General features: G+C 56.3%; 1 protein-coding gene and 1 non-coding gene across 2 annotated transcripts; both read right to left on the bottom strand.

The window, feature by feature from the left end:
- Window positions 1-135: 135 nt before the first annotated feature.
- TRPM2 (transient receptor potential cation channel subfamily M member 2) lies at window positions 136-22084 on the bottom strand. Its single transcript, XM_066556369.1, has 33 exons — window positions 21956-22084; window positions 19740-20006; window positions 19317-19402; window positions 18706-18874; window positions 17975-18155; window positions 17007-17173; window positions 16406-16586; window positions 15729-15790; window positions 15348-15548; window positions 14930-15032; window positions 14588-14709; window positions 13297-13647; window positions 12845-12982; window positions 11506-11635; window positions 11106-11251; window positions 10877-10989; window positions 10153-10372; window positions 9481-9599; window positions 9057-9189; window positions 8750-8921; window positions 7694-7877; window positions 7335-7513; window positions 7053-7185; window positions 6847-6934; window positions 5726-5813; window positions 5277-5428; window positions 4710-4786; window positions 4519-4620; window positions 3966-4052; window positions 3719-3824; window positions 2695-2796; window positions 1993-2109; window positions 136-1387 (listed from the first exon to the last, which is right to left on the bottom strand). Exons 2-33 carry the CDS (start codon window positions 19932-19934, stop codon window positions 1262-1264), a joined length of 4530 nt encoding a protein of 1509 aa, XP_066412466.1. The 5' UTR covers window positions 19935-20006; window positions 21956-22084; the 3' UTR covers window positions 136-1261.
- On the bottom strand, window positions 2753-2838 carry LOC136560959 (Z6 small nucleolar RNA). The gene has a single exon (XR_010784237.1). It is a non-coding gene; the product is annotated as a Z6 small nucleolar RNA (small nucleolar RNA).
- Window positions 22085-26897: the final 4813 nt, after the last annotated feature.

The following is a 26897-nucleotide window of genomic DNA, read 5'->3' on the forward strand; positions in this document are numbered from 1 at the left end:
CTGGGGGTGAGTCTGCAGGCAAAGTGAGTTTGTACAGCAAGACGGGGGTGGGAATTGGGCTTATCCCTGAGGTGTGCTCCAAGCATGGCCCCCAGGAGCAGCCCCTGGTTAAACAGCTGTCAGACACCAGCAGCCTGCAGTGTTTAATAATGGTTTATTGAGCTGGGTTGAACACATTGCCAAACTGAGCCCCCGCCCCTTGCCAAAGCCCCGTGCAGCACTGGTGAAAGTGCAGTTGTGCTCTGGTGGCCACCAGCGTGGGATGAGCAGCCTTGGCTGGCCAGGGTCTGATCCACGGGCAGGCGGTGGGGGACCAAAATCCCCTCCTGAGCAGTCCCAGGCATAACACACCACCGTGGGGCTCTTCTGGATGATCAGGAAATGTGTCCACTGTGCCTTGTTCTACCCATGGCAGGCAGCAGCAGAAAACATGAGTGAAAGACCCCTAAAAAGCAGGGATGTCTGGGATTGACACACAGATGTCCCCTCTCCTGTCCCCACCTGCCCAAGGAACCACAGAGCAGGGAGCACCTGTGTCCCAGCAAGCTGCCACCTCCCACCCGTGTGCACGAGGGGTGGGGACAGGCAGGTGACACTTAGCTCAGAGAGAGGAGGGAAGTTTAGCTACAAGCCAGTGCTCAGCATACACAAGCAGGATCACACACAGTTTGGGGCATGGCAGGTGGGCCTGTGCAGGGCTGTGAAACCATAGGTATAGAAGCCAAGAGCTGCTCACACCTTCAGGAGTGCTGGCTCACAGCTCAGGACCATGTTGTTGGGTCTGAGGCAACCAGAGGTACGGGTGCAGCCACCACAGGAGTGGCTCCAGGCCTTCCCCAGAGCAATCCTTTGGGATCTGTGGCACTGGGGCTGCCAGGGCTCGGAGCAGGAGCAGAGAGCAGGGATGGATATTCTGGAGGAGGGGTAGCTGGGGCTGGTGAGCCCCCAGTGCCCACCCCAAAGCCAAGAGCAGGCTGGAGTGGACAGAAGGACCATCTCACAGGAAAAGCCCTGTGGCTCTGTGTGCCCCAAGCTCTGGGCTAGTGCTGAGGGGTGATGTAGAAGCACCAAGACACCAGCTGGGGCTGAACTTGGTGGCTCAGGTGGCAGGGAGGGGACACTTTTCCTCCCAGACACCTGCAGCATACATTCACACAGACACCCAGAGCACCTCAGCTCCAGCAGCTCCCGTGTTCTCAGAGCTGCAGGTCCCAGCCAGAGCCTGGAGTGGGGCAGCAGGAGCCCTGTGCCCGAGGAGGCCTCAGTAGTAGGCACCAAGGAGGGTTGAGACCTTGTGCAGGAGCTCCTTGTGGTTGGCGTGCAGGGGGATCCTCTTGTCCAGCACCTGCCAGCGGATGCACAGCTCGGGGTCACAGCCCTGGAGGAACTGCAGGGGGACAGATGGCACAAATGTGTGTCACAGACATCTTTTATGGAAAACCCTTTCCTTAGGATTGTTCCTCCTGAGAAGCTGAGAGGCCTCAGGAACAAAATGTAAACAATGATTATCTGCTGCTGTGGAATGCAACAGGTACATCTGGGATTGGGCTCATGGGGTTGTTTCTAATTAATGGCCAATCACAATCAGCTGGCTTGGACAGAGAGTCTGAGCCACAAGCCTTTGTTATCATTCTTTCTTTTTCTATTCTTAGCCACCCTTCTGATGAAATCCTTTCTTCTATTCTTTGAGTATAGTTTTAATATAATATATATCATAAAATAATAAATCAGCCTTCTGAAACGTGGAGTCAGATCCTCATCTCTTCCCTCAACCCAAGGCCCCTGTGAACACGGTCACACGTGTGTTGCCAGCCACACCCAACAGCACCTCCCATGCCCAACCTCCTGCCTCTTTTTGGGGCACACACTGAGGTGCCACCCCACGTTCATCCCCCGTTCCTCTCCTGCTGCATGCAGCAGAGTCCTGTGGGGCTGTGGCTCTGCAGATGTGGCTGCTGTGCCCAGGGAGCCCCGGGGGTGGCAGCCCCTCACCGAGTTCAGCCGCTTCATCTCCAGGTCGTGCTGGGTGTCGAAGTGCACGCTGATGGCCACCGTCTCCACCCAGGCGTTATCCGTGTTCCGGGGGTCGTCCAGGTACCCCTTGTGCACCTGTGCATGGGGATGACACCTGAGCAGAGCCCTCATCACCTCTCTGAGGGCACCCTGGGGGTGGGTGGGGCATTGTCCTGCAGGTCTGCCCTGCTGGAGACCGGAGCCCCACTCCCAGTGCAGCTGGAGCCGTGGGGAGTCACTGCTGCAGGCACAGACTGGTGTGGGCAGCCCTCCCCCAGAGTCTCTGTGCCATAATTCATGTCTCAGGGTCAGGGAGCAGCCCATTCTCACCTCCCCTGCCCCTTCCTCTGCCCCTGGAGCCATGGGGTGTTACTGCTGCAGGCACAGACTGGTGTGGGCAGCCCTCCCCCGGGGTCTCTGGGCTGCTCCCTGACCCCCAGACACAAATTATGGCACATCCTCACCTCCCCTGCCCCTTCCCCTCTGGTGGGAGCAGTGGCCATGAGGGATGCACCCTGCCTCTGTACCCTGGCCCACCCATGTGGCCCTGTGACACCATGATGCCACATGTCCCCGTGCCGTGGTGATGTGCCCATGACACCTGTGTGTCACCCAGGGTGATGCCCACACCCCTGAGCCCTCCTGCGACCCCACACCACGGGGACCCCTGTGTGTCCCCACCTCAGTGCCTTGTTTCAGCAGGTTCTGGAACTGGGGCCAGAACTCCCTGCGCAGGATCCACTTGAGCTTCAGTGGCAGCGTCTCCCCTGGCTCCAGGGAGCCCTGTGACAAAGCAGATGTCAGCGCTGGGGGCTGCCACCAGCACACTCCAGCCTCCCTCCCTGCCAACAGCTTGGCCATCAGGCCTGCCACTGCTGCAGAAGATGCCACAAGGTCTGCTGGTGCGTCCAACCCTCCCTCTGCTGCCCAAAGTCCTCAGCTCTGCCCAAGCTGATGTCTGAGTTTGCCTGATCCAGTGTCTGCCAAAGGATGCTCTGCCAATGGCTTAACAGGCTCACATGAAGGATGTGAGGATTGAAACCATGGAGGGAGAGGCAGGGAGTCAGAGTGAGTGGAGGAATGTCAGGAGAGCACTGCTCCCCCAGCAGCCTGGCATGCAGGTGTGTCACAGACATCTTTTATGGAAAATCCTTCCCTTAGGATTTTTCCTTCTGAGAAGCTGAGAGGCCTCAGGAACAAAATGTAACCAATGGTTATCTGCTGCTGTGGAATGCAACAGGTGCATCTGGGATTGGCCCATGTTGGTTGTTTCTAATTAATGGCCAATCACAGTCAGCTGGCTTGGACAGAGAGTCCAAGACAGAGCTTTTGTTATCATTCCTTCTTTTTCTATTCTTAGCCAGCCTTCTGATGAAATCCTTTCTTCTATTCTTTTAGTATAGTTTTAATATAATATATATCATAAAATAATAAATCAGCCTTCTGAAACATGGAGTCAGATCCTCATCTCTTCCCTCATCCTAAGACCCCTGTGAACACCGTCACACAGGTGCTCTGCAGGAGGGGCAGAGGTACCTCCTCAGCCAGGCTGGGACACACGCCTGTGATTCCCCCTTTTCTGTGGGACCCTTCCCTTCCCTTCCCTTCCCTTCCCTTCCCTTCCCTTCCCTTCCCTTCCCTTCCCTTCCCTTCCCTTCCCTTCCCTTCCCTTCCCTTCCCTTCCCTGTTTTTTGCCAGCTCTCACCCCAGGCAGAGCCCACACATCTGACAGGGGGTATTGGGCCACCAGGACTTCCAGCATCTTCTTCAGGCTCTTCCTTATGATGGACCCATCCAAGTTCCTCCTCCAGCTGTGGGACAGGCCCCTGTCATGCTGCAGCTGTGGCTCCCCTGTGCCCAGCAGTGCTCTCGTTGGCAGTGTGGGGTTGGGCCATGTCTCTGGGGTGACCCCATGGTCCCTTTTCCACCCCACATCCTCACCCCACACTCACCGGGTCACCACGGGGTGCAGGGCATGGTTGGGCCCGAAGCAGTGCAGCCTCCCACGGCCTCTCAGCCCCGTCCTGCCCATGGGGTTCCTGCAGGGTGACAGTGAGGGCTCCCTCTGTGCACCCCTTCCCTACCCCTGCACCCCACATTTTGGGGGTGTTTTTGGGGTTCAGCCCTAAGGACAGTGCATGCAATCATCCCAGCCCCGTAGGAAAGTGAGGACGGGATGGGATGGGATGGATGTGCCTAGGCAGCCCTGGCCTCTCTGTGTGCCCGTGCTTGTCCTGCCAGGCAGATGCCATGGTGGTGGCACACACAGTGGCAGGGGCACTCTTAGTGGCAGTGGCACTCACAGGGGCACTCACAGTGGCAGGGGCACTCACAGGGGCACTCACACTGACAGTGGCACTCACAGTGGCAGTGGCACACAGTGACAGTGGCAGTGGCACACAGTGACAGTGGCATTCACAGGGATAGTGGCACTCACAATGGCAGTGACAGTGGCACACAGTGACAGTGGCACTCACAGTGGCACACAGTGACAGTGACACTCACAGTGGCAGCCCGTCCTGCACGGTGTACAGCCCGTGGAAGCTCTGCCGGTCGATCAGCCCGTCCATGGTGTTGTAGTTGATCTTCAGCAGAGACTCCAAGGAGCTGCAGGGTGGGAGGCAGCCCGGCTGGGAGGGCTGGCTGTGCCACCCAGGGAAGGGAGGAGGGCTGGGGAGCCGTGGGGGGACACTCACAGGCTGAAGGGGTCCTGCACTGCCATGTCCTTGTGCTCAGCCGAGTAGGCAGGGGGGTCGTAGAGCGGGAAATCCACCTGCACAACACATGGCTGGGTCAGGCCCCTGAACTGTGCCCCTGCTCTCACAGCAGGCAGGGGCTGGGACCCCAGGGACACCTCAGGGCCCAGTCTCTTCCTCTGCCCAGCTCGTGGGATGCTCCAGGCTCTGCTGGGGGCTGAGCTCAGAGTCCTGGCTGGAGGACTCACACACCCCCATGGAAGCCAGTACTGGATCCTGTCCCTGCCCCTGAGCCAGCCGTGCTTCAGGAAATGCAGAGGTGGCTGGTTGTACCCCCTGTGTCCCACCAAGCATCCCCAGGCACTCCTGGCACTGCAGGTCCTGGCAGGAATGGATCCCAGCCCTTTTCTCTGGGGTCACTCAAACAGCGACTCCGGGAAGCCAAGGGTCTCAGGGCTGGGAAGAACAACAGCTCCCAAATGGGATGATGGGCTCTTCTTCCCACCAGTCAGGATGTGCCTCAAGCCTTCTCCTCCCTGCCCCAGTGCCCCTGTTCTCAGCTCCTACCTCCCAGGGCACCTTCTCATCGGGCACAGGGAAGCGGAGAATGTGGGACCCTGGATACAGGAGGTTCCGGGCCAGCACGTGGCACGGGGGCTGCCTCTCCTCAGCTCTCCCCTCCAGGGCAATCTCCTTGGTGCCCAGGGCTGTGGAGGAGCCTGTGGGGCAGACACAGACTGCAGGGTCCCACAAAGCAGGGCCCCACGTCCAGCGCTGTGGGCTGGGGCCCTGCTGAGAGGGCTGCCTGGGTCTCTCCATGGGGATGTTGGTGTCCCCTGGCTTCCCTTCTGGCATTAAACCCCGGGGAGGGTGGAACGGCCTCAGGAGGGGCTGGATGACCTCATGGAGGCACCAAACCTCCCAGGAGCAAAGGAACCCGTGTCTCCCTGCTTGGCAGAGGGGCGTGGGGGGCAGCCCAGCCCCGGTGCTGCTGGGGAGGAGCCGGCTGTGCTTACCCACGGGCGGCACATCCTCCGCCGAGCTGAAGCCATTGCCCCGCAGCGCCTGCATCATCCAGCGCAGGGCCTGGGCGCTCTGATGCACCTGCAGGGCACAGCACAGGGTCACCTCCAGCCCCACTGTCCCCCGAGTGCCACGGAACCCTGCCCTGGCGCTGCCACCCTGGGCACCGACCGCCGCGCCCTGTGAGCCTGGCTGTGTCCTGGTGTTTGCCTCGGAAAAACTTCTCCAGGGGAATATTCTTACAGAGCAGGTGGAAAGGGAGATGGAAACAGATGGGCTGGCTCCCTGGGCACCCCAGTGCTCCAGAGGGAGGGGACAGAGAGCCTCTGTCCCCAGGAGCTCTGGAGGGCCCTCTCAGGCCAAGGAGTGTTGCCGCATTTCTCTTCACAAAGAAAAGCAAGGCACAATTCTTCCCAAGGATTTCTGAGATTCACATTCTCTGAACCTCAGAGAAAGGGAAAACCACAATTCTTATCACTTGCTGTGTCTGTGTTTGTGCCACAGTAGAATGCAATATGGAGATTATCTACCCACAGTGATGGTGTTTTGTTTCCTTGGCCTGTCAGGGGCAGGCGTGTGTGTGTGTGTATTGGGACTGTCACTGACACTCACGAGATTCAGTGCAGTGTGAGCAGGTGTGTGCAGAGGAAGTGCTTGGCAGATTCAGTTTAGATGAAATATATATAATATAGTATAATAAAATAATCAATTAGCCTTCTGATATCCATGGAGTCCTCCTCATCAATCTCTCCCCTTCGCCAGAGTTGCCTTTGATTTACAATAAAGGAGAAGAGCTGGGTCAGCTCTAACTCTTTGGGTGACCAGTGGGGGCAGTGGCCCATCCCAGCACTTCCCACCTGCATCCTGTTTACTTTGGAGTCAAACAGAGCTTTTCCTATAAACCTTTAACCCTCAGATGGCTAATAGCAAGGAAACTCAAACTGTCTCAAAGGGTGTTGACTCAGAGAGATTATAAGTTCTGGTTCAATTGAAAAAATTGAAAAATTGGAAAAACTTCACCTTTCAATTGACTCAGACGCTGGAAAAATTTCACCTTTCAATTGACTCAGACCCTGGAAAAAATTTTATCTTTCTTGCCCTGGTTTTGCCTCACCTGGTCCTCCAGAGAGCCCAGTCTTTGCTCCACTACCCCCGTCCTCTTCACCCTGTCCAAGTCCAGCAGCTCTGCCAGCACATCAACCCTGGAGAGACAGTGCAGGCTGGAACACCCTCAGCAGCCACCCCTGCCCTGATCCCAACTCTTCCATGCCCAGGACACCGAAGGACAGTAGGAATTTCCTTCCCAGGGGGCAGTCATACCTCTGTGCAATGTCCCGGATCATCTGCTCCGTGTTCTGCTTCTCCTGGCACTGCTGGTGCTGCAGGTAGCTCTCCTTCAGGTACATCTCCCACGAGAGCAGGGCAGCTTCTTCGTTCTTCTCCAGCTTCTCCTCTGCCCAGGGAAGAGGACAGCAGTGCTGTCACACCCCTGGCCATCCCAAACCCCAGGAACACAGCCCCTGTGCCCAGCCTTGTGCCTCGGTGCGTGGCACCATGCCCCGAGGAGGGGGCAGAGGGCAGGAGGGGGATGCTGGTGCTCACTGAGCTTGTGGTGGGTGGCAGGCTGGCGGAGCAGGCCCCGGCGCAGCAGGAGTTGCAGGTGGCTGAGCAGGATGAGGGGCGGCGGCGCGGGCGGGCGGCCGTGGTACTCCTGGATCAGGTCGTGCCTCTGGAACTTCCAGATCTGGTCCGTGTGCTCCTGCACCTGCTGGAAGGTGTAGCTGGGGCACAGCCCAGGTGTCAGCCGTGCCGTGGGCATGAGGGGGCACATCGTGGCTGGATGGTGTCCCAGCTCTACCCAGCTCCCTCATCAGCCCTGAGCTGCAGCTGCTCCTACCACGTCTACAATCCCCAGGTGGGATCCCACTGCTTCCACCACATCTAGGGCCCCCCAGACTCACTTGAACATGGCAATGAGGAGGTTGAGGAGGAGGATGTTGGTGAAGAGCAGGTACAGGCACAGCAGGATGACTGTCAGCCACTCTGGGAAGATGGGTGTCTTGTTGTCCCCGTTTGTCTCCGGGCACTTGGGCTTGTAGGGGTCAGTCCCGTTGGGGCTGCACTGGTCGATGTTGAAGTTGACCCCTGTGGGAGGGCACAGCGTGATTCTACGGTGGCCAAACCTTGGGTGTCTTGGGGAGCACATTCTGTTTTCAGACAGCTCCAGGGAGCTCAGCACCAGGCAGGGACTTGACCTCCATCTGCACCATACCAGGTGCTCTGCTCGCTGCCAGCTCTGCGGCACTTCCATGGGCCAGCACGGCATGAGTTTGGTACACCAGCCCTGCCACAGCCACCCTGCTCATGCATGGTTATCACAGCCACCCTGCTCGTGGCATGGCTGCCACAGCCACCCTGCTCGTGCCATGGCTGCCACCACCACCCTGCCATGGCTGTCACAGCCACCCTGCTCATCCCATGGCTGCCATAGCCACCCTGCTCACGGCATGGCTGCCACAGCCACCCTGCTCATGGCATGGTTATCACAGCCACCCTGCTCATGGCATGGTTATCACAGCCACCCTGCTCGTGCCATGGCTGTCACAGCCACCCTGCTCATGGCACGGTTATCACAGCCGCCCTGCTCACGGCATGGCTGCCACAGCCACCCTGCTTGTGCCATGGCTGTCACAGCCACCCTGCTCGTGCCATGGCTGCCACAGCCACCCTGCTCATGGTTATCACAGCCACCCTGCTCATGGCACGGTTATCACAGCCGCCCTGCTCACGGCATGGCTGCCACAGCCACCCTGCTCATGGTTATCACAGCCACCCTGCTCATGGCACGGTTATCACAGCCACCCTGCTCACAGCATGGCTGCCACAGCCACCCTGCTCGTGGCATGGCTGCCACAGCCACCCTGCTCGTGGCATGGCTGCCACAGCCACCCTGCTCGTGGCATGGCTGCCACAGCCACCCTGCTCGTGGCATGGCTGCCACAGCCAGTGTCCTGTACCGTCGATGTAGGAGGGAATCTGCCCGAAGATGGTCAGGTAGGAATGGTAGACCACGCCACGGAAAAGCCACTCCACGCGCTCCTCGTTGTGGATCAGGATAGCCTGCTTGGCCACCCCAAAGGACACCACCCACACTGCCAGCAGGAAGAGGAAGAAGAAGACATCCTTCATCTGCAAAGACAGAGGGGGAGGATGGCTGTGTCCTGGAGCAAGCCCCTCTCCAGGATGGGATGACAGGGGTGGCACACCCAGCTGCTGCAGCAGGAGGGTCCAGCCTCACCCCCCAGGACAGAGGGGAGCTCTCACCATGCGCTTCACAATGATGATCTTGGGCCCCAGTGTTCTGCTGACTGTGAAAATGTGCATCAGGCGCAGGCAGAAAATTATGAAAGCCAGGGACAGTATGATGCGCCCAGGGTATAACGTTGATGGGATCAGCCTGGACAGGAAAGAGAGGAAAGGAAACACCTCAGTGCCACCACAGAACCACGCAGAATCACTTAGGTTGGAATTGCTGAGAGGGAAGTGAGGCCCTGGCACAGGGTGCCCAGGGAAGCTGTGGCTGCCCCTGGATCCCTGGCAGTGTCCAAGGCCAGGCTGGATGGGGCTTGGAGCAACCTGGAGAGTGGGAGGTGTCCCTGCCCATGGATGGGCTTTAAGGTCCCTTCCAACCCAAATCACTCTGAGATTCCATAATTCTGTGAAAATACTGTTGAGCTCTGCAGCTCACCTGCAAGTCAGCCCTGCAATGAAGACCAGGATGGCACAGATATCCAGCTTATTCCAGAAGTCCTTGATGTACAGAGAAGCCATTTTCACAACCCCGAGTCCATCTGGATCATACAACAGCTGTTGGGAAGAGAAAAGGGGCTGGGTGTAAGATACTCACGTGTCTCATGGAGGGGAGGGACCACACAGATCATCTGGCCATCACTGGACACTCCTGCTGACCCAAAAGCAACCTGAGCCTATGTGGTTTGCTCTAGGGGCATGGGAGGAGCATGAGGACACCTGGGACATTGGGGCTCTTCAGGCTGGAGGAGAAAGGCACTGAGATGTTGAAGCAAAACCTGGAAATCCTGCTGGGAATTCACCCAAAGGATGAGCTCCCTCCATCTCCTGACATTCCCAAAACAGACACCAGACACCTCCTGGGAAAAGCCCTCCAGCCCAACAGCATTTTCTTCTGCAAATACACAGGGCCAAGCCAGCTGCAGCCAAGGAGAATCCCCGGCCTCAGAGATGGGGGATCGGGTGTTTCCACTGCCAGGACCTCTCGGAACAGGGGGTGACACGAGAAGCAGCATGGGACCATGAGCCATGTGGTGGCACCTCCCAGAGCACCCAGAGGGCTGTGTCCCCTCCTGTGCCACCTGCCAGCCCCAGCTGTGCCTGCCCACACCTGGCGGGTCTCCTCGCACACCAGGGAGAAGAGCCAGAAGTAGATGAGGTACTCCCGCCAGGAGGGCACGGGCTGGAAGTCAACCATCAGCACGTAGGCGAAGAGCAGGAGGAAGGTGAAGTAGGAGAGGGTGTTCATGAGGAAGATGACGATGGGCGCTGTGAAGAAGGCTCGGAGGCGCGCCAGGCAGCCCATGGGGGGCTGCAGCCTCTTCTCCCTGCTGCAGGAGGGGTGGACGTGGGTTCAGCTGCTCAGGAGGTGCCACAGCAGCTCCCCAAGCCCAGCCAGCTGCAGGGGGAGGCTGGAGGAAGCCCTGCCTCAGTGCACTGTCACAGACATGTCTTATGAAAAACCCTTTCCTTAGGATTTTTCCTCCTGAGAAGCTGAGAGGCCTCAGGAACAAAATGTAACCAATGGTTATCTGCTGCTGTGGAATGCAACAGGTGCAGCTGGGATTGGGCTCATGGGGTTGTTTCTAATTAATGGCCAATCAACTGGTCCATGTTGGTGGCGCCTAATTAATGGCCAATCCATTGGTCCACATCGGTTGTTTCTAATTAATGGCCAATCACAGATCCACCTGTTGCATTCCACAGCAGCAGATAATTATTGTTTACAGTTTGTTCCTGAGGCCTCTCAGCTTCTCAGGAGAAAAAATCCTAAAAAGGATTTTTCATCAAACATGTCTGTGACAAGTGCAAGAGTGTCCCCGCTGCCAGAATACCTGAAGGTGATGAGGTTGGTGTAGAGCAGTGGGAAGAACAGCATGCACGTGATCACCCTCCAAAGGCCATTGTCCACAGACAGCTTCCCCCACCAGACCTTGGTTAGAAAAGCCTGTGAAGGGTGACAAAGAGGAGTGCTGCTTACAGAGGCCGAAGGGCAGAGTCACACAGCCACCCACGAGGAGATCTTGGGCACATTCCCTCCAAGGACCGCTGCTGGCAGCCCACCTGAACGCCCCCATGGGACACAAAATTCATGTTCTTGGCCTCCAAGGCCAGCTGCAGGCAGGTTGTCTTCCCCCAGGCCTCAGAGACACGGGTGAGAAGCTTCTGGGCTCTCTCTTCGTCCTTGCGGTAGCAGTCTGTGAACACACCTGCAAGGGCCAGGACCAGCAGGAGGAGCCTGAGCTCTGGGGCTCACAGAGTCCTCACCCTTCTGAGCAGGGCCAGGACATGGCACCACACACTGGCACTCCCTGTACTCCCACCAGCGTGTGGGCATGGCCTGTGCAGCATAATCCCCAGCTGTGGGGATGGGACCCTCATTTCTCACCCCCCAGACATCTCCTGGCTCACCAGCCATGGGGGGCAGGAGCAGATCTGGGGGCATTGGTGCCCTCCTGCTCACCGATTGCTTTGTGCTCATACTCCTCAGCCAGGGCCATCATGTCATCAGTGGTGTCCGTGTCCTCCTCCTCCTTGGCCAGCTCCTTCAGGATTTTGCTGCAGGCCAGTGCAGCTGCCATGCAGTCCTGGCTCTGGCACAGAAGAGGATAAGGAAAGCATGGACACTCTGTCTGTCACGTCCCAGAAGCCTTGACAAGCCCTGCCCAGCTGCCACAGGAAGGAAGGAGGGTGGCCCAAGCAGATTGGTGCTCAGGGTGGACAGTTTGCCATGACAAGGGCTGAGCCACGCTCACCTGTGGGTAACCCCCTGCCTGGGGAATATGGAACAGCCCTGCCCTCAGCTGATGGGACAGAGTGGCTCCCTGGCATGCCCACTGTGCCACCAGCTACACTGCCTCTTCTCCTGGAAAGCTGTTTATGGTGGAAGCCTTCTCGACCCCAGCTGCCATGTCCCTGGGGGCTCTCTCAGCCTGACTCAGCCCACTTCTGACCCAGCACATCCCCTGTGCCTGTTTTGGCCAAGAAATGAGGGATCTGGCCTCATGGTGTGGCTGGGGATGGACATTAAGTGCCATCAGGCTGGCTGGCTCCTGTTTGGCTGGGGTCAGGCTCAGGAGAGCTCTCCCACTACCCCAAATCCCAGTGGGGCTGTGAGGTTTGGCTCCATGTGAGCCCCTCAGCTCTGGGCTGTGGTACCTTGTTGGGGAAGATGAAACAGGAAAGCCTTACAAATATGATTGCCTGGCAAAAGATTTTGAGAATATGGAAACTATAAGTGAGATTGAAATGAAAGCAAGCTTTGAGATCCTTTAGTTACTGAACAACAGGAAAACAATGGTATGGCTGGCTGAAGGTAATCCCCTTTTGATGGAACAACACCCTCTGCTTGCAGGCAGCTCCAAGGGTCAGAGCAGACCCTGCCAGCTTGGCAGAAGGGGCCAAAGAGGAGTTTTTAGGGTTTAAAATGTAACACAGTGGGGTAATGTAATGATTCTTATAGGCTGTATGTAAATGCTATAGGATTTGTATATTGTACTAGATTGGTTAGTGAGAATCAGAATATTCAACACAGAAGATTGATTGTATTGTAACGGGAACCTTGCTCTCTTGCCTTTTACTCTCTTACCCCTTTTATTCTCTTATGCTTTTGCTCTCTTGCCTCTTTTACTCTCTTTCCCTCTCATCCTCTCTCCCCCTCTCTTCTCTCAGTCCTGCTCTGAGCTGTGGCAGCTCCCAGCAGGGCCCTACACCCAGGCCCTTTGCAATGAACCCCAAGTTCCTGACCTGGCTGCAGAGATCTCTTGTCTCTGTCTGTCCCACCCCCCTGGCTCCTACAGTACCTGTGCCCAGATGATTTCTGCCAGCTCCCTGCGGTTCTGCACCACGGCCCAGATGAGCAGGTCCCGCACGGGGTCCATGGTGAAGGTGACTCGGCCAGGAGAGCGCTTGTAGAGGGACCTGAGGCTGGAGCCCTGCACCTGCAAGGTGTGCCATGCTCAAACCCCTGCTGCTGCCTCCACCACCCATGCAAAGGGCTTTGCCCAGCTACAGGGGTGGCCAAGACTGGATCAGTCCCGGGATTTTCCCTTTTTCTAGTGGGATCGGGTGGATCTGTGCATCCACCGTGCACCCACCCCACCAGCATCGCGCATCCACACAGTGCTACAGCTGTTGGGAGCTGCACCTTTTAGACGACTAAAGGGCACTTTTAGTACCATTTTTGAGCAGACAGGAGGACAGAGACCCGGAGGCGGTGTCCCTCCCCTCCCCAGCGGTAACCTGAGATGCGTACGTTCAGCTTGATGTGCGGCACGGGGATGGAGAGCCGGGGCCGCTCCGCCTGCTTGGGCTTGGGGTAGAGCGGCTGCGTGGAGCAGCCCAGCAGCTCCCGCAGCACCTGCGAGACGTGGTGCATCTGCAGCCTCGGCACCTTGGAGCCGGCCGTGTGCTCCCTCTCCTCCAGCAGCACCTTCTGCAGCTTGCTGTGGAACAGGCAGGACGGCGCCAGGTTGTCGTAGAGGTAAACCAGGGTGTCCCAGGTGACAAAATCCTTGAGGCGCACTCCCTGCTCCAGGAACAGCTTCACAAACTCGGGTTTGTTGGAAATCAGGGCAGCTGCCATCACGGGGTGGAGATCTGAGGGCTGGCAGGCCAGAGGCAGAGGTGAGAGGCTCCCTGGTCTCAGAGCACTACCCTACCGTGCTCCTCACTTCGGGGGAGATTTTGTCCCTGAGCACAGGAGGAGTCTTTGGGTGTGAAAGAGCACGTGGCATGCACTAAAACTTGTGGGATCTTCCCAGGGTGTTAGAAGAGGGCACTCCTCTGTGGCAGTGGAGCCCTCTGCCCCCTTGGCTGCTGGGCAGAGGGATGGGTAGGGTAGAGACCACCTATCCCAAGTTCAGGAATATCACAGAATCACAGGACATTTTGGGTTGGAAGCTCATCTCATTCCAATCCCCTGCCAGGGGCAGGGACACCTTGCAGGTGTCCAGGTTGCCAGCTTGACCTTCAACATTTGGGGCATATATCCTCCAATGTTTCACTTTTGGGTTCCCAGCTCCCACCAGCCCTTCCCAGTCTCACCAAAGGTGTCTGAGCTGGGGGAACCCACACTGTTGACTGCTATAGGAAAATCCCTTCCAAGTTCCATAGCCCCATCAGGAAGGACAGAAAGCACTGCTCAGCCTTGGCTTCTCAACAGCAGGATCAGGCAGGGATGGCAGAGCTGGCCCCTGCCCCACTCTGTAGTAAGGTTTGAGCAGGGAAGCACCAGGCTGGATGAGATGACTTTAGAGACAAATTGCTGTTTGAGCAGGCACCACAGGGCAGAGCTGTCAAGAGGTATTTTAGGTTCTGGGTGGGATCTTTAAAAACACTGGTTTTGAACAAAATACCAATTGCCTTTGTGTGTGTTTAGCTCTGCCCTGGGTGTTTGAGAGCATTTTTTGAAGAACAGCCCCAGTTAATGCACTGGGAGTTCAGGGTCCCGAAGAAATCCCTTGAAAACTCTCCCACAGGCACAGGTGAGAAGTGCCTGACAAGCTGTAAGCCTGACCAGACAAGCAGCACAGGCATGGCCCTACCTTCCAGTCGTGGTCATCTGTGAAGATCTCACTTCGGGCAATGTCCACCCTGTTCCAGGCCACGGCCAGCTTCAGCTGGTGGTCCCAGTTCTCCCGACCAAAGTGGTCCTGGTTTCGGGATGCTGCATGCAAAGTGCACGGGTTAGAACAGAGCATCACCCAGTGAGAAGATACCACCTGGGGGCCTCCTTGGACGTGTGGCCCTTTGGATAATCATCTCTCCCCAGTAACAAGGTTTGGGGACTTCTTTGGTGACCCCATGAGTCAAGCAGAGGTAGGAGGTGACTTGAGGCCTGTCCTGTTCACCCTGCCCCACCCTCCCAGGGAGGCCCCAGCCCTCACCTTTGAAGAGGGCCTGGAGGATGGCCACATCCACGTCCTGCTGGCCATATTTGCCCTCTCTGAAGATGGTCAGGAGCTGCCGGCTCCGCACTATGTCTTGGATCTACAAGGAGAGCCGCAGGCAAGCAGTGGGCAGCAGCATCTCCTCCCTGCTGCTCCCCACTGTGCTGGGCAATTCCTCACTGCCCTCCACTCCTGCAGAACCCCTGTGCTGTGTCCTCCACCATGGGCGGGTCACAAACACTCCCTCTGTGCCCAAAGGGAGCCTGAGCCCTTGGAGAGCCCACCAGGACAATGATGAGGGTGGCTGGGGGCAGATGAGGCTTAAACTCCCCACTGGGACCCTTGCTGCTCATAGGGCATGACCCTGGGAGCTCTTTGGTCTCCCAAAGCCCAGAGGAGGCTGCAAGGGACTCACCTTCTTGGTCCACTCCACCAGTTTGCTCTCAGTGAAGAGCTCGTAGGTGTCCTGGAAGAGGACACTGAGCTTGCTCTGGATCAGGGCGATGGTGATCTTGGCCACGGGCAGGTTGGCCACCTGTGCGATGACATCGGCCACGCGCCCCGACCCTTCCACGATCACACAGGGGGTCCCGTGGGTGATGGCATTGTAGATGGTCTGCAGCAGAGCAGGGAGCTTGGTCAGGATCCCCACCAGACACCTGCAGGCCCTCTCTGAGCTGGGACCCTCTGCTGCTCCCAGCGCTCCTGTCAGTGCAGCACCAACAGGAGCAGCACCCCGGGAAGGAGCTGTCCCTCCTTTGCCTTCTCCCTCAGCTTGCCACAAGCAGTTCCTTACGTCAAGAGTCCCAGGGCCTCCTTCCAGCACCACACACACGATGGGGATCTTGATGGCAACACCTGCAGGGAAGCAAGTCCAGGGTGACCTTCCCATAGGGCTGATCCCCCCATGTGGTCTCCTCTGAGTGCTGGAGTGCAGAAGGCAAGGTGGGAGCAGTGTCCCTGACATGTCAGGCTTCAGGGGAGGGGAGGAAAACCATGCCCAGTGTTTGTCTGGCATGGCAGGTCAGAGACATGGTGGGATTTTTGGGGGTGTTCTGTGCAAGGCCAGGAGTTGGACTAGAGGATCCTTGAGGGTCTCTTCCAGCTCAGGGGGTTCTGGGGTTCTATGAGAACAGGTATGCCTGTGTTATGGCAGGAGATCATCTGCACAGTGAGAGGATGATGCCTGGAAGCTCCATTGGGACCTGGCCCTCTGGGAGAAATGACTTTCCCTGAACAACTCAGCATCACAAGGTTTGGGGACTCCTTTAGTGATCCCATAAGTCTGGCAGAGAAAGGTTCTTTGCTCTGTGTCATGGAGGAACCAGGTTCCACATTTATCATGGCAATCCTCTCAGACCCTGTGCCTGGATCCTCTGGGGAAGCCACAGCCCCTTGCTGGAGCCCAGGAAGGACACCGTTCCAGGGGGATGGCCCATCCCTGCCTCAGGCCAGGCTGTGTGCTGCCATTACCTCCTTTCACCTTGGTCTGCTCTGAAATGAACTTCTCCAGCCTGGTCCTCAGGGGGATTTCCACCCCGTACCTCCCGTGGGTCCCGTCATCCACCAGGATGAAGTGGGAGTGGTTGCTGTCCAGGCAGGACAGGCTGCCCTGGTTCTCCTCATCCAGCACGTACTCAGCAGGAAAGCCCCCCTGTAAGGTGCAGGAGGAGACACTCTGGGAGGAGCCTGGCAGAGGAGCAGCAGATAGCCAAGGTAACCAGCACGTGGGGACAGTCTGGCCAAACTGTCCCTGTGCCCCCACAGTGCTCACATCAGCCTTGCCCCATGCTCCACTGGCCCTCACACCCACAAGAGTCCACCCAGGAGAAGGACAGAACCACTGGGCAGGGTGGAGGGGCTTCTCAGCAAATGTCAGCCTGGGACCATCCCTGGAAGAGTTCAAGGCCAGGCTGGGTGGCTCTTGGAGCAGCCTGGTCTAAGCAAAGGTTCCCTGCCCATGGCAGAGGGTGGAACAAGGGGAGCCATACAGTTCCTTCCAACCCAACCCATTCTGGAGTTCTGTGAGCATTGCTTGTGGCACAGCTGGGTTTTCCTGGGCTGCCTGGCTCACCATGGGGCAGACGAGGCTCTCACGGTTGTACACGGTCCCCCAGGTGGCAATGCCAATGGTGACAATGTCGCCCTCCTTGTGGCTGCAGCTCAGCATGAAGTCCCGCACTGCCTCGCCCACCTGTTTCATCACACCAGCGTGGGACCCCCCTGTGATGATCCAGGCTCCTGGGGGTCACAGAGGGCCATGGGAAGGGAGAGGCTCTGCCCACGGTGATCTCCCAGCCTCCCCCGTGTGGCTGTGGGTCCCTGGGGTGCTCCATCCCCCATAAGATGTCTCTTCCCTGCCCTGGCAGCACAGGCAATGCCTTCTTCAGCACCTCTCTGAGTCCAGCTCCTTTTGAGCCTCTTTGCAGTGACTGAGAAGGAGCAGCCCATCCCTGGTGGTCGTGGTCCAGGTAGGACCTACAGGGCTCCTAAAGCAGCTCAGCATCACCAGAACAGCCCAGCTTACTGAACCTGGCCTGGCCAGGTACAACCACAGGGAGACCCTTGTCACAGACACATTTTATGAAAACTCCTTTCCTTAGGATTTTTTTCTCCTGAGAAGCTGAGAGGCCTCAGGAACAAAATGTAACCAATGGTTATCTGCTGCTGTGGAATGCAACAGGTGCATCTGTGATTGGTCTCCTGTGGTTGTTTCTAATTAATGGCCAATCACAGTCCAGCTGTCTCAGACTCTCTGAGAGTCACAAGCTTTTGTTATCTTTCTATTCTCTTTCCTTTCAGCCTTCAGATGAATTCCTTTCTTCTATTCTTTTAGTATAGTTTTAATATAATATATATATATATGTTAGAATATAATAAATCAGCCTTCTGAAACATGGAGTCAGCTCCTCATCTCTTCCCTCTTCCAGGGACCCCTGTGGACACCACCACAGACCTTCTGCATCCAGATGACCTCTAAAAGTCCCTTTCAACCCAAACTATTCTATGATTCTGCAATTTGATTATTCTGAAGTCTCTTACCTGTGGTCTGGGCCACCTTGACCAGCCCTTGCCGGAAGATGTTCTTCAGCCTTGGCTTCATGACGAAATTTTTGGCTCCCCCAGTGACTGAGATGAGCAGGTTGGGGGGGTCGAGGCCCCAGTGCTGTGTCATGAGGTGGTAGATGACCCTTGGGGGGGTATCCGAGGAGACACGCACGTACTGCAGAAAAAGGGACCATAAACACATTTTGGGTATAAACAACAGGGTCAGGGTAACAGGACACCTCCTCCAACACAATTCCTCCTGTCCCACCCCAGAGGCTTCCCAACACCATTCCACAGCAGAGTCCTGCTGCTGCTGGTCCAGGTCTTTATCCATGACCCTATTCCTGTTCACTTTCCTTGGAACAAGCATTCCCCAGACAAATCTGAGGTCAAGGACATGGAACAGTCCCTCCTTGAATCACAAGTCTTGTGGCTTCAGAAAGGGTTTAAGGCTGGGAGGAGGGGTCCTGTCTCAGCCCCTCCACTGCTTGAGTCACGGTTGCCTTTGGGGCAATTCCAGCCCTTCCCAATGTCCTCTCACCCAGGAGGGAAATGTTCCTGTGCCATCTCCCATGTCATCGTGCAGGTGGCCAACCTGCCCATGGCCAAGATAACCATCGCCCTGATCCAGGGCAAACTGAGTGTCCTCTTCCATGACACCTGTGAGCTCTTCACTGACCCAAGCACTGGCTCCCCACACACCCACAGGGGGACAAGCAGATCACCTTCCCTGTCTTCTGTCCCAGCCCTGTGAAGCGGATATCACCGAAGGCATCCGTTGGCATTTCCTGGATGTGCCTGCTGGGGTCCCATTCCTTCCCCAGGAAGATGGGAGGTTTGGCAGCATCATCCAGGTGCTGTTCCCTGAGATAGCCACACTCACAAACGATCCTCCTGAAAAACACACCAACAGCTCCATGGAGAAACCCCAAAGGCAAAGCCCGGCCTCAGCCTGGGCAGGAGGTGCTGTTCTCCTCAGGAACATCACAGACCCCACATCTCCCACCCAGCTGCTCCTCCAGCTCAGAACTTGTGCAGAAACAAGGGCAATGTTTGGGGGGAAATTAAAGGAAAAAATCTAAATATTTCCATGGGTAGATATTTAGGACGGAAATATTTAGGGTGGAAATGACTGCCTGCAAAAGCATTGGAAATGTTTTTCCCTGGGACACGAATCTCAGCCACGTGGTGACTCACCTCATGCTGAAGAACCAGTTAAAAAGAGGGTTTTGAATCCCTGTGACAGAAATCTGGGATTTTCTGGTGCTGTAGCTTTATCACCAACCCTCACTTCTGCTCTCCTGCAGGGGAGGGAAGGAGGGAGTGCCTCACTTACCCAGAATCTGATGTCTGGGAGCTTTCCACAAAATAGGTGCATTCCTTCTTTCGGATGTTTTCAGGAATCCAGGAGATGAGATTTTCCTGGTGGAGCAAGAAAAGCAGCCAGGGGTCAGGGTTTCTGGAAAGGGCCAGAAGTTATTCCAGGGGTCAGACACCATGGGGATGGGAGCACATCTGGGCGCTCCTTGGGGTGTGAAGGACGAAAGCTTCATCGCTGTCTGCAAGCACAAAGCCAGATGCACTCCAAGGAGGAGGGATAATATGAGTGCTGGCCATGTGCCTCAGGCATCTGCAGGTTTTCTGTCCATCCCTAAAACCAACCTGATCAGTTATTAATGCTCCTGTAAGTGAGCCACTCATTAACGCTGTTTCATGCGTGTGCCCAACCACCCCCTCTTCCAGCACCTCCTGAACTTGCCTTTTCATTGCTGCCAGCAGGGAAATGAGCCTTTCTCCTGCTCCTGGAGACACTGCTGCTGCTCTGCTGCAGGTTGGGGACCACCTCGAAGTCGCTCATCCTGCTGGGGTGCGTGGCAGGCTCATCTCCTCTCTCGGGGCACACCTTGTTCAGCTCGGAGGGGAGCACCCGGGCGCAGCGGCTGCGCGCGGACATGGCTCCTGTGGCTCGGCCTTCTCGGCCTCCTTTCTCCTGTTCCTAGGCTGGGAGCGCCTCAACATCCCCATCCTGAGGGCAATGGAGGAGAATCAGAGAATCCCAGAATGCTTTGGATGGGGAGTGGTCTTAAATTTCATCTCCTTTCACCCCCCTGCCAAGGGAAGGGACACCCTCCCCTAGAGCAGGTTTCTCCAAGCCCCGTCCAACCTGGCCTTCAAAGAAATAAAGGATGCCCATGAGCTAAGAGCACTGAGGTGCTCCATCCATCATCATTGCCAGGGTGGAAACTGGTCCACCTGCCATCTCCTCAGCACAATCCTGACATAGGATTGCGTGTGGTGACCCCAGCATGCACCACTCTTCCCCAGGGAAGCCCCTCAATGCCCACAAAGTGCCCCAGCACGGCCAGCCTGTGGCTCTCTCACCTGCTCTCCACTGCAGGCAGCTGGGATATTTCTGGCAGCAGGGAGAGCAGAAACTAGGTCTCTTGTGTGAGCAGCCTGAGCATGGCCCTGCATGGAAAATCTGGGGATATGGACATGAAGGCTGCAGGGACCCAGTGCTGGAGTCCTGTGTCCCCTGCAAAGGTGCCCTGAGAGCCCCAAGATGCACATGGGCTTGCTGCAAAACTCCTGAGCCCCCTGACCATCCACAGTCTCCTTTGCTGAGATGGGAGAGCTGCTGGAGCAAAGGTGGAAATGCTCCTGGGGTCTCTGGAGCCCAAGGGGGGTGGTGTCCTCTCAGGAGAGCTGGGATTAGGTAACGGAGGAAGAAGCACCAGGCTCAGGTGATGCTCTGGTCAAGCTGTGGTGTCTGTTTTTAAGGAGGATTTTTTCTGCTTTCTTCAAGCCACATCCTGCATTTCACCCAGGGGTGGGGAGTCCTTGTGGGAAAAAGGAGTGCTGATGCTAAATCATGGAGTAGCAATGAAAAGCTCTTTTATCAGCCTCCCTCCTGGGATCTCCCACAGCCCCACTGACCTTGGGAGGCAGATTTTGGCAGGCTGGATTTCTGCATCAGCACAACCCCCAGCAGATCTGATTTTTGGAGAAAGAGCAGTTGAAATAAGGTCAAATGCACTCCTAATTCTTGTCCATGGCCCCTCAAGGCAGACAGGCTCGTGGGGGCTTGGGGCATGGCCACAAACAGCTCATAAGCCCATGCAGGAAGGGCTCCAGCACCTGGAATACCTGTCCATCCTCCAGCACCTGGAATTCCTGTCCTTAGGGGCTTGGGGACAAGGACAGAGCCCCTCCCGTGGCACACACTGCCTGCCCCCCAGCCTGAGGGGGTCGGGTCAGCCCTGGGTCACATGGGGTGGCCACAGCACCCAGCAGGATGGAGTGCAAGGCTGAAAACTGCCCCTGAGCCTAAACCCCCTAAAAACTGCTCCTGATTCGGCCCCCACTGAAAACTGCCTGCGCTCCTAAACCCCCTGAAAACTGCCCCCATCCTGCCCCCCCTAAAAACTGCCTGTGATCCTAAAACCCTCAAAGACTGCCCCTCTGCTCCTGTCCCCTGAAAACTGCCCCTGATCCTAAACCCCCTGAAAACTGCCCCTGATTCTGCCCCCGCTGAAAACTGCTGGTATAATCCTGTCAACCCCGAAAAGCGCCTGTGATCCTAAACCCCCTGAAAACTGCCTGTGATGCTTCCCACCCCAAAAACTGCCCCTGTTCCTAAACCCCCTGAAAACTGCCCCTGATTCTGCCCCCCCGAAAATTGCCCGTGATCCTAAAGCCCCTGAAAACTGCCCCTGATTCTGCCCCCGCTGAAAACTACCCCTACCCCCATGAAAACTGCCGGTATAATCCTGCCAACCCCGAAAAGCACCTGTGATCCTAAACCCCCTGAAAACTGCCTGTGATGCTTCCTGCCCCAAAAACTGCCCCTGTTCCTAAACCCCCTGAAAACTGCCCCCGATTCTAAACCCCCTGAAAACTGCCCCTGCTCCTAAACCCCTGCAAAGTGCCCCAGTTCCTGCCCCTCCCCAGCGCACCCCGCCGCGCTGCCCGCACCTTTCGTGCCGCATCCTCCGGCCGCATCCCCGGCTCTGCGCTCCGTGTCCCCACAGCGATTCAGCGCCGTGTCCCTCCGCTCCGCCGGGTCATTTTGTCATTTTGTCGCCGGAGGCAGCGGCGGGGAGCGGGGCAGAGCTGCCTGCAGAGAGGAGGAGGAGGCGGCAGTCGCTGGCAGCTTCCCAGCGAATCAGGCTGCAGGAGCGATCCGTGCCGGGGAGCCGCAGAGCCCAGGCGGTCCCGAGCTTGCTGGAGTGGCTGAGTCACCCTGGCAGTGCCCGCAGTGAGCCCCGCTGCCCCCAGCTCCAGGCAGGGCTCACTGCACCCAAACCCCTCGGGGCAGATGTCGGGATGGGGTTATTGAGGTTGTCAGAAGTGCAAATGTCACTGTCACATAGGCCAGTGACAATGGTATGGGGTTTATTTGATAAGTAAACCCCATATGGGAAATAAAGAAATAAGAAATAGGTGGTGGGGGACAGAAAGAGGGACAGAAACAGGGACAGAATAAGGAAAATATCAGCACTCTGTGGATCTCAGTGATGTTCTGCTGATTCTCTCCTGCTGGTCTTCTTGGTGGTGAAGATCCCCTCCAAAAAGCATAGAATTCAGTGGTTTAATATATGCTCAAGCCAGGTAGGAAAATCCAGGTAATTCCCCGGGGGAAGGGTGGGGGTGGCAGGGGTGAGTTTGCCATTGTCTCTCACAACAGATTTTGGGTTTGTTGCATCCCGTGCAGCCCTGTGGTGCAAGGCTTCAGAGATGACTTGGGGGGGCCTTTGATGGATTAATGGATTAATTAACCTCAGCTGCCTCTCATATGAATGTCCTGTGGATGTGGCCCTCCTGGGATTGGGGGTTCCACAGCAATCTGTGTAAGGGAGGATGGATGGGTTCACCCCTGAGCAGAGGTCACAGCACACCCAAACTTCTTCCTCCACCTCAGCTGGGGGAGAAATCTGTGCAAACCCACTCCCAGCAAATGGGTCTGTGGGCGATGGCCTCCCCCATCCCAAAGAAAGCCAGAGATGATTCTTAGCACAGCTGCTGGGGCTGGCTCACATTCTTTTCCTTGTTTACTTGTTTGTTTCAGGTGATTGAGGAATGGGTTTTGGAGGCACACAGTTTGTGGCGATTGGGAGTGGGGCTGAGCCTCAATGGGCACAGCTGTGAGCAGCAGGTGAGCAGCACTGACAGCAATGAGCCATGGAGTGCCCAGGGGCACTGACCCACCACCAAAGGGAGCAGAGGGCACACAGGTGCAGGGCATCAACAGCAGGGGGTAAAAGGCTGGGCTAAAGAGCAAGGAGGGCAGCCCCTTGCAGCCTTCTGATGAGGTAAGGTGTTAATTCTGTTTGGGTTGAAGCTTTCTGAAACTGTGTGGTGATGCTCTGTGTATGGTGGCCATCTCAACTGTGACATGTGCTGTGACAGGGTTTTCCCTTTATCTAATCTCAGCAGTTTGACTTTCAGTCCAAAGTCCCAGTCAGGCATCTTCAGGGAGGTTTCTTTTCTAGTAGCTCCTTTATACAGTTTTTTTTATAATGAGAAAAAGCTATTAGTGTTTGAGGCATGAGCTGTTTCATTCTCTGCTGGCTGATATGATGAGCAGGGGCTACTTGGGGGATGGATGGTGACAGAAAGGAGCAGCAGCCTGGTGGTGCTGATGGAAGCCCAGGTGTGTGACAGGCTTGGTAAATGTGATGAAAAATTGCTTTTCTAACTGTCAAATATCCTTTATAGTGAAAAAGTATATTAACTTTACATATATTATATGTATTAATTAAACACTGATGTAAAGAAGCAGTTGAGCGTTATTGAAGACTTTGGGATTGTTTGTGCTGAAGTGAAACAAACAGGCTGGCCCTGAAGAGAAGGATTTTGCTTTTGGAGGCTTAGAGCAGTCCCTGAGGGCTAAAGAACAGCTTTATCCCTGGAATGACCAAGGTACCACAGCATCCCAGGCTCTGAGACCCTCCCAGGCTGGTCTGGTGTCACAGCTCAGTTACTGCAGCCAGAGGGACTCAAGGACACCTGGATCCATGGACGAGCAGAAACAGAGCAGCTTTGCCAAGTTTTACTGTGATTTGAGATCTGTTAGTGTGGGTGTCAGTGCTCAGTCAATTTGTGTTGTACCCGAGCATGGGATGGACTAAAGAACCTCATAAAAAACCCCACCTGGGTGCCCTGATCTGGCTGGGACATCTCACACCCATGAATAAATACTGACACTTTGTAATTCCAAGCTTTGCATCCCAACCTGGCACCTTGGTTGGCATGGGCCACATCTGAATTTTTATTGAGGAACCTCATGTCCCACCATAGGCAACAAAAGCCTTTTGGATGGTGCTTCCCTCCTGCTGTGATGCTCTGTGGTCTGAATGAACTGGTTCTCTGGTGGATTTGCAGCTACTTAACTTGCATTTGCCACAGCACTCAGTTAACAAACCCAGCATCCGTTTTCCTTGGGAAATGTGCTCAGCAGCAAAGCCAGGCCAGGCCAGCAGCCAAGGCAGTGGATGCTGCAGCAGTGATTTGGCTGCTGTGGCTCAGCAGCAGCAGCAGAAAAACACTTGGGAGCCTGGGCAGCTGCAGCTCTGAGAGAGCTGAGGGTCCTGCAGCACCAGGGCCACTCATCCCATGGCTCCTGCTGGAGGAGAGAGCGTGTCCAGAGAAGGAAACAGAGATGTGAAGGATCTGGAGCACAAGCCTTACAAGGAATGGTTGAGGGAGCTGGAAAGGGGCTCAGCCTGGAGAAAAGGAGGCTCAGGGGGAACCTTCTCACTGTCCACAACTCCCTGACAGGAGGGGGCTGCCAGGGGGGATCAGGCTCTGCTCCCAGGGAACAGGGACAGGACAAGAGGAAGTGGCCTCAAGCTGCACAAGGGGAGGTTTAAGCTGAAAATTAAGGAAAAATTCTTCATTGAAAGGCTTGTCAAGCATTTGAATGGGCTGCTCAGGGCAGTGGTAGAGTCACCATCCCTGGAAGTGTTCAAAAAAAAATGTGTGGATGTGGCACTTGAGGACATGGTTTAGTGGAAGTGCTGGGTTGATGGTTGGACTCAGTGATCTTAGAGGGCTTTTCCCACCTTGATGATTCCATGATTCTGGGATTCCCTGATGGTAAAACATTGTGGGGATGTGCTAGGAGAGAGGTGGGAAGAGAAATGCTGCTGGATCTCAAACACAGCCATGTCCTCCAGGTTTGGGGTGAAGCTCTGTGCCCCCCTCATGCTGTGCTGGGCAGAGGCACTAAACCAACAAGCAGGGTGGGAATGGAACCACAGTGGTGTGCTCAGCTCACTCTCCAGCCCAAGGAGGTGAGCTCCACTGCTCTCCCTGAACAAGAGCAAACAGCTGAGCCACTTCTGTGGGAGAACAGATGCTGCTAATAAGGCAGTAAATAAATCCATGTGCAGGGCTTTATAGTTGGGTTGTAATTACCTCTGCAGTGCCAAGAGCGCGGATGCCAGGGCTGCACATTAATGACACATTAATGGGAGTGCTCATCCGCTCTGGGCTGGCTGGCTCCCCAGAGAACAGGGCTTTTATTTCATTTTTGCACATGCCAAAACCACCATGGGCCAGTGGGACTCGCCTGGAGCCAGCTCTAGGGTGGTTCCCACCGCTCCTCCTAAAAGCCCAGCTAGAAACCAGCGAGGCTGAGAGCAATTGCCAGCAAGTTAACACCCATTTGCAGGAGTGGGAGCATGGAGGGCTGGCTGTGCTCCAGGGGCTGTGCCTGCACACGCATCACACACATCCCCTGCCCCAGGTCACATTCAGCCATAGGAATGTTTGGGATCCAGGGTGCTTTTTCCTGCCAAAGCACAGCAAACCTCCTGCCAGTGCTGCAGAGCTGGGATCAGCTTCATGAGGATCTGGAGCTTCATGGGGATTTTTGGAGCTGGGATCTCACTCCAAGCCTCTCTCAGCCATGACCCCTCTCCATCCCCCCAGAAGCCATCGTGGTGCTGCCTTGGCACTGCTGGGTGCCACAGGCTGTCCTGTGTTCCCAAGGAGAAGCCTCTCTGCAGAGCATGGACCTCAGGGGAGTCCATGCCCTTCCCCTCTGCTCGGGGGTGAAGCCATTCTGATGTCCTGGCAAGGGAGGACACGTGCCTGGCCTGCTAGGGGCAGGTGATCCCTCCTGCCTCTCTCCTCCATGCCCCAAAGACACCATTTGGATCCCTGTCTCTGAGCAGCTCCCATGAAGGATGTCTCCTTCCAAGGGATCTGTTACAGACAGCCTGGGACCTGCAGCAGGAGGGTGCTGGGAAGTACCAAAGAGCCAATTCCTGCTTGCCAGGGTTTTCCCACCTACACCTCCAGATTTCCATCCACCTCCAGGGCAGAAGGCACCATGAGGCTGTGGTCGCCCTGAGAAGCCTCACTCCATGCTTGGCTGCCCTGGCTGGGGCAGACACAGCCCCCAACACTCTTGAAACCCGTGTTTGAGGGCTATTCCTGGGAAACAAGGTCTGCCAAGGCAGCAGGGAGGCGTGGGCAGAAGTTCAGCCCCAATGCCAAGAGTTCTGCAGCCACCTGGGTTGTAGAAGGGGATGGAGTAGGGTGACAATGAGGACCTGGCAGCTTTTGGGAGCCACCACACAGCTCCTGGTGATGCGCCACATGGGGAAGGGCTCTGGGACTCTTCAGAAGAGATGCCCTGAACAGGTCTGTCCTGGCTGTCCCTTCTCCCACAGGCAGTGCCCTGCAGCTGGTGGCTGTGCCAGGGCTGCCTCCTCCAGCTGTTGTGGGGCAAGGAGAGGAGGGTCTGCCCCAATCTCCATCTCAGTCTCTGTCCTCACCCTGGCCCTTGGGAAGAGCAGACAGTACCCCCTTAGGAATCTGCTGAGAGATCCAGGGGGCTCTCCCCTTCCTCTTCTCTTGCTGGGCTGCATCCCCTCAGGAATAAGCAAAGCAGCACAGAAGCAACCAG

This window comes from Molothrus aeneus, chromosome 10, assembly GCF_037042795.1.
Source record: "Molothrus aeneus isolate 106 chromosome 10, BPBGC_Maene_1.0, whole genome shotgun sequence".
NCBI classification, from domain to species: Eukaryota; Metazoa; Chordata; class Aves; order Passeriformes; family Icteridae; genus Molothrus; species Molothrus aeneus.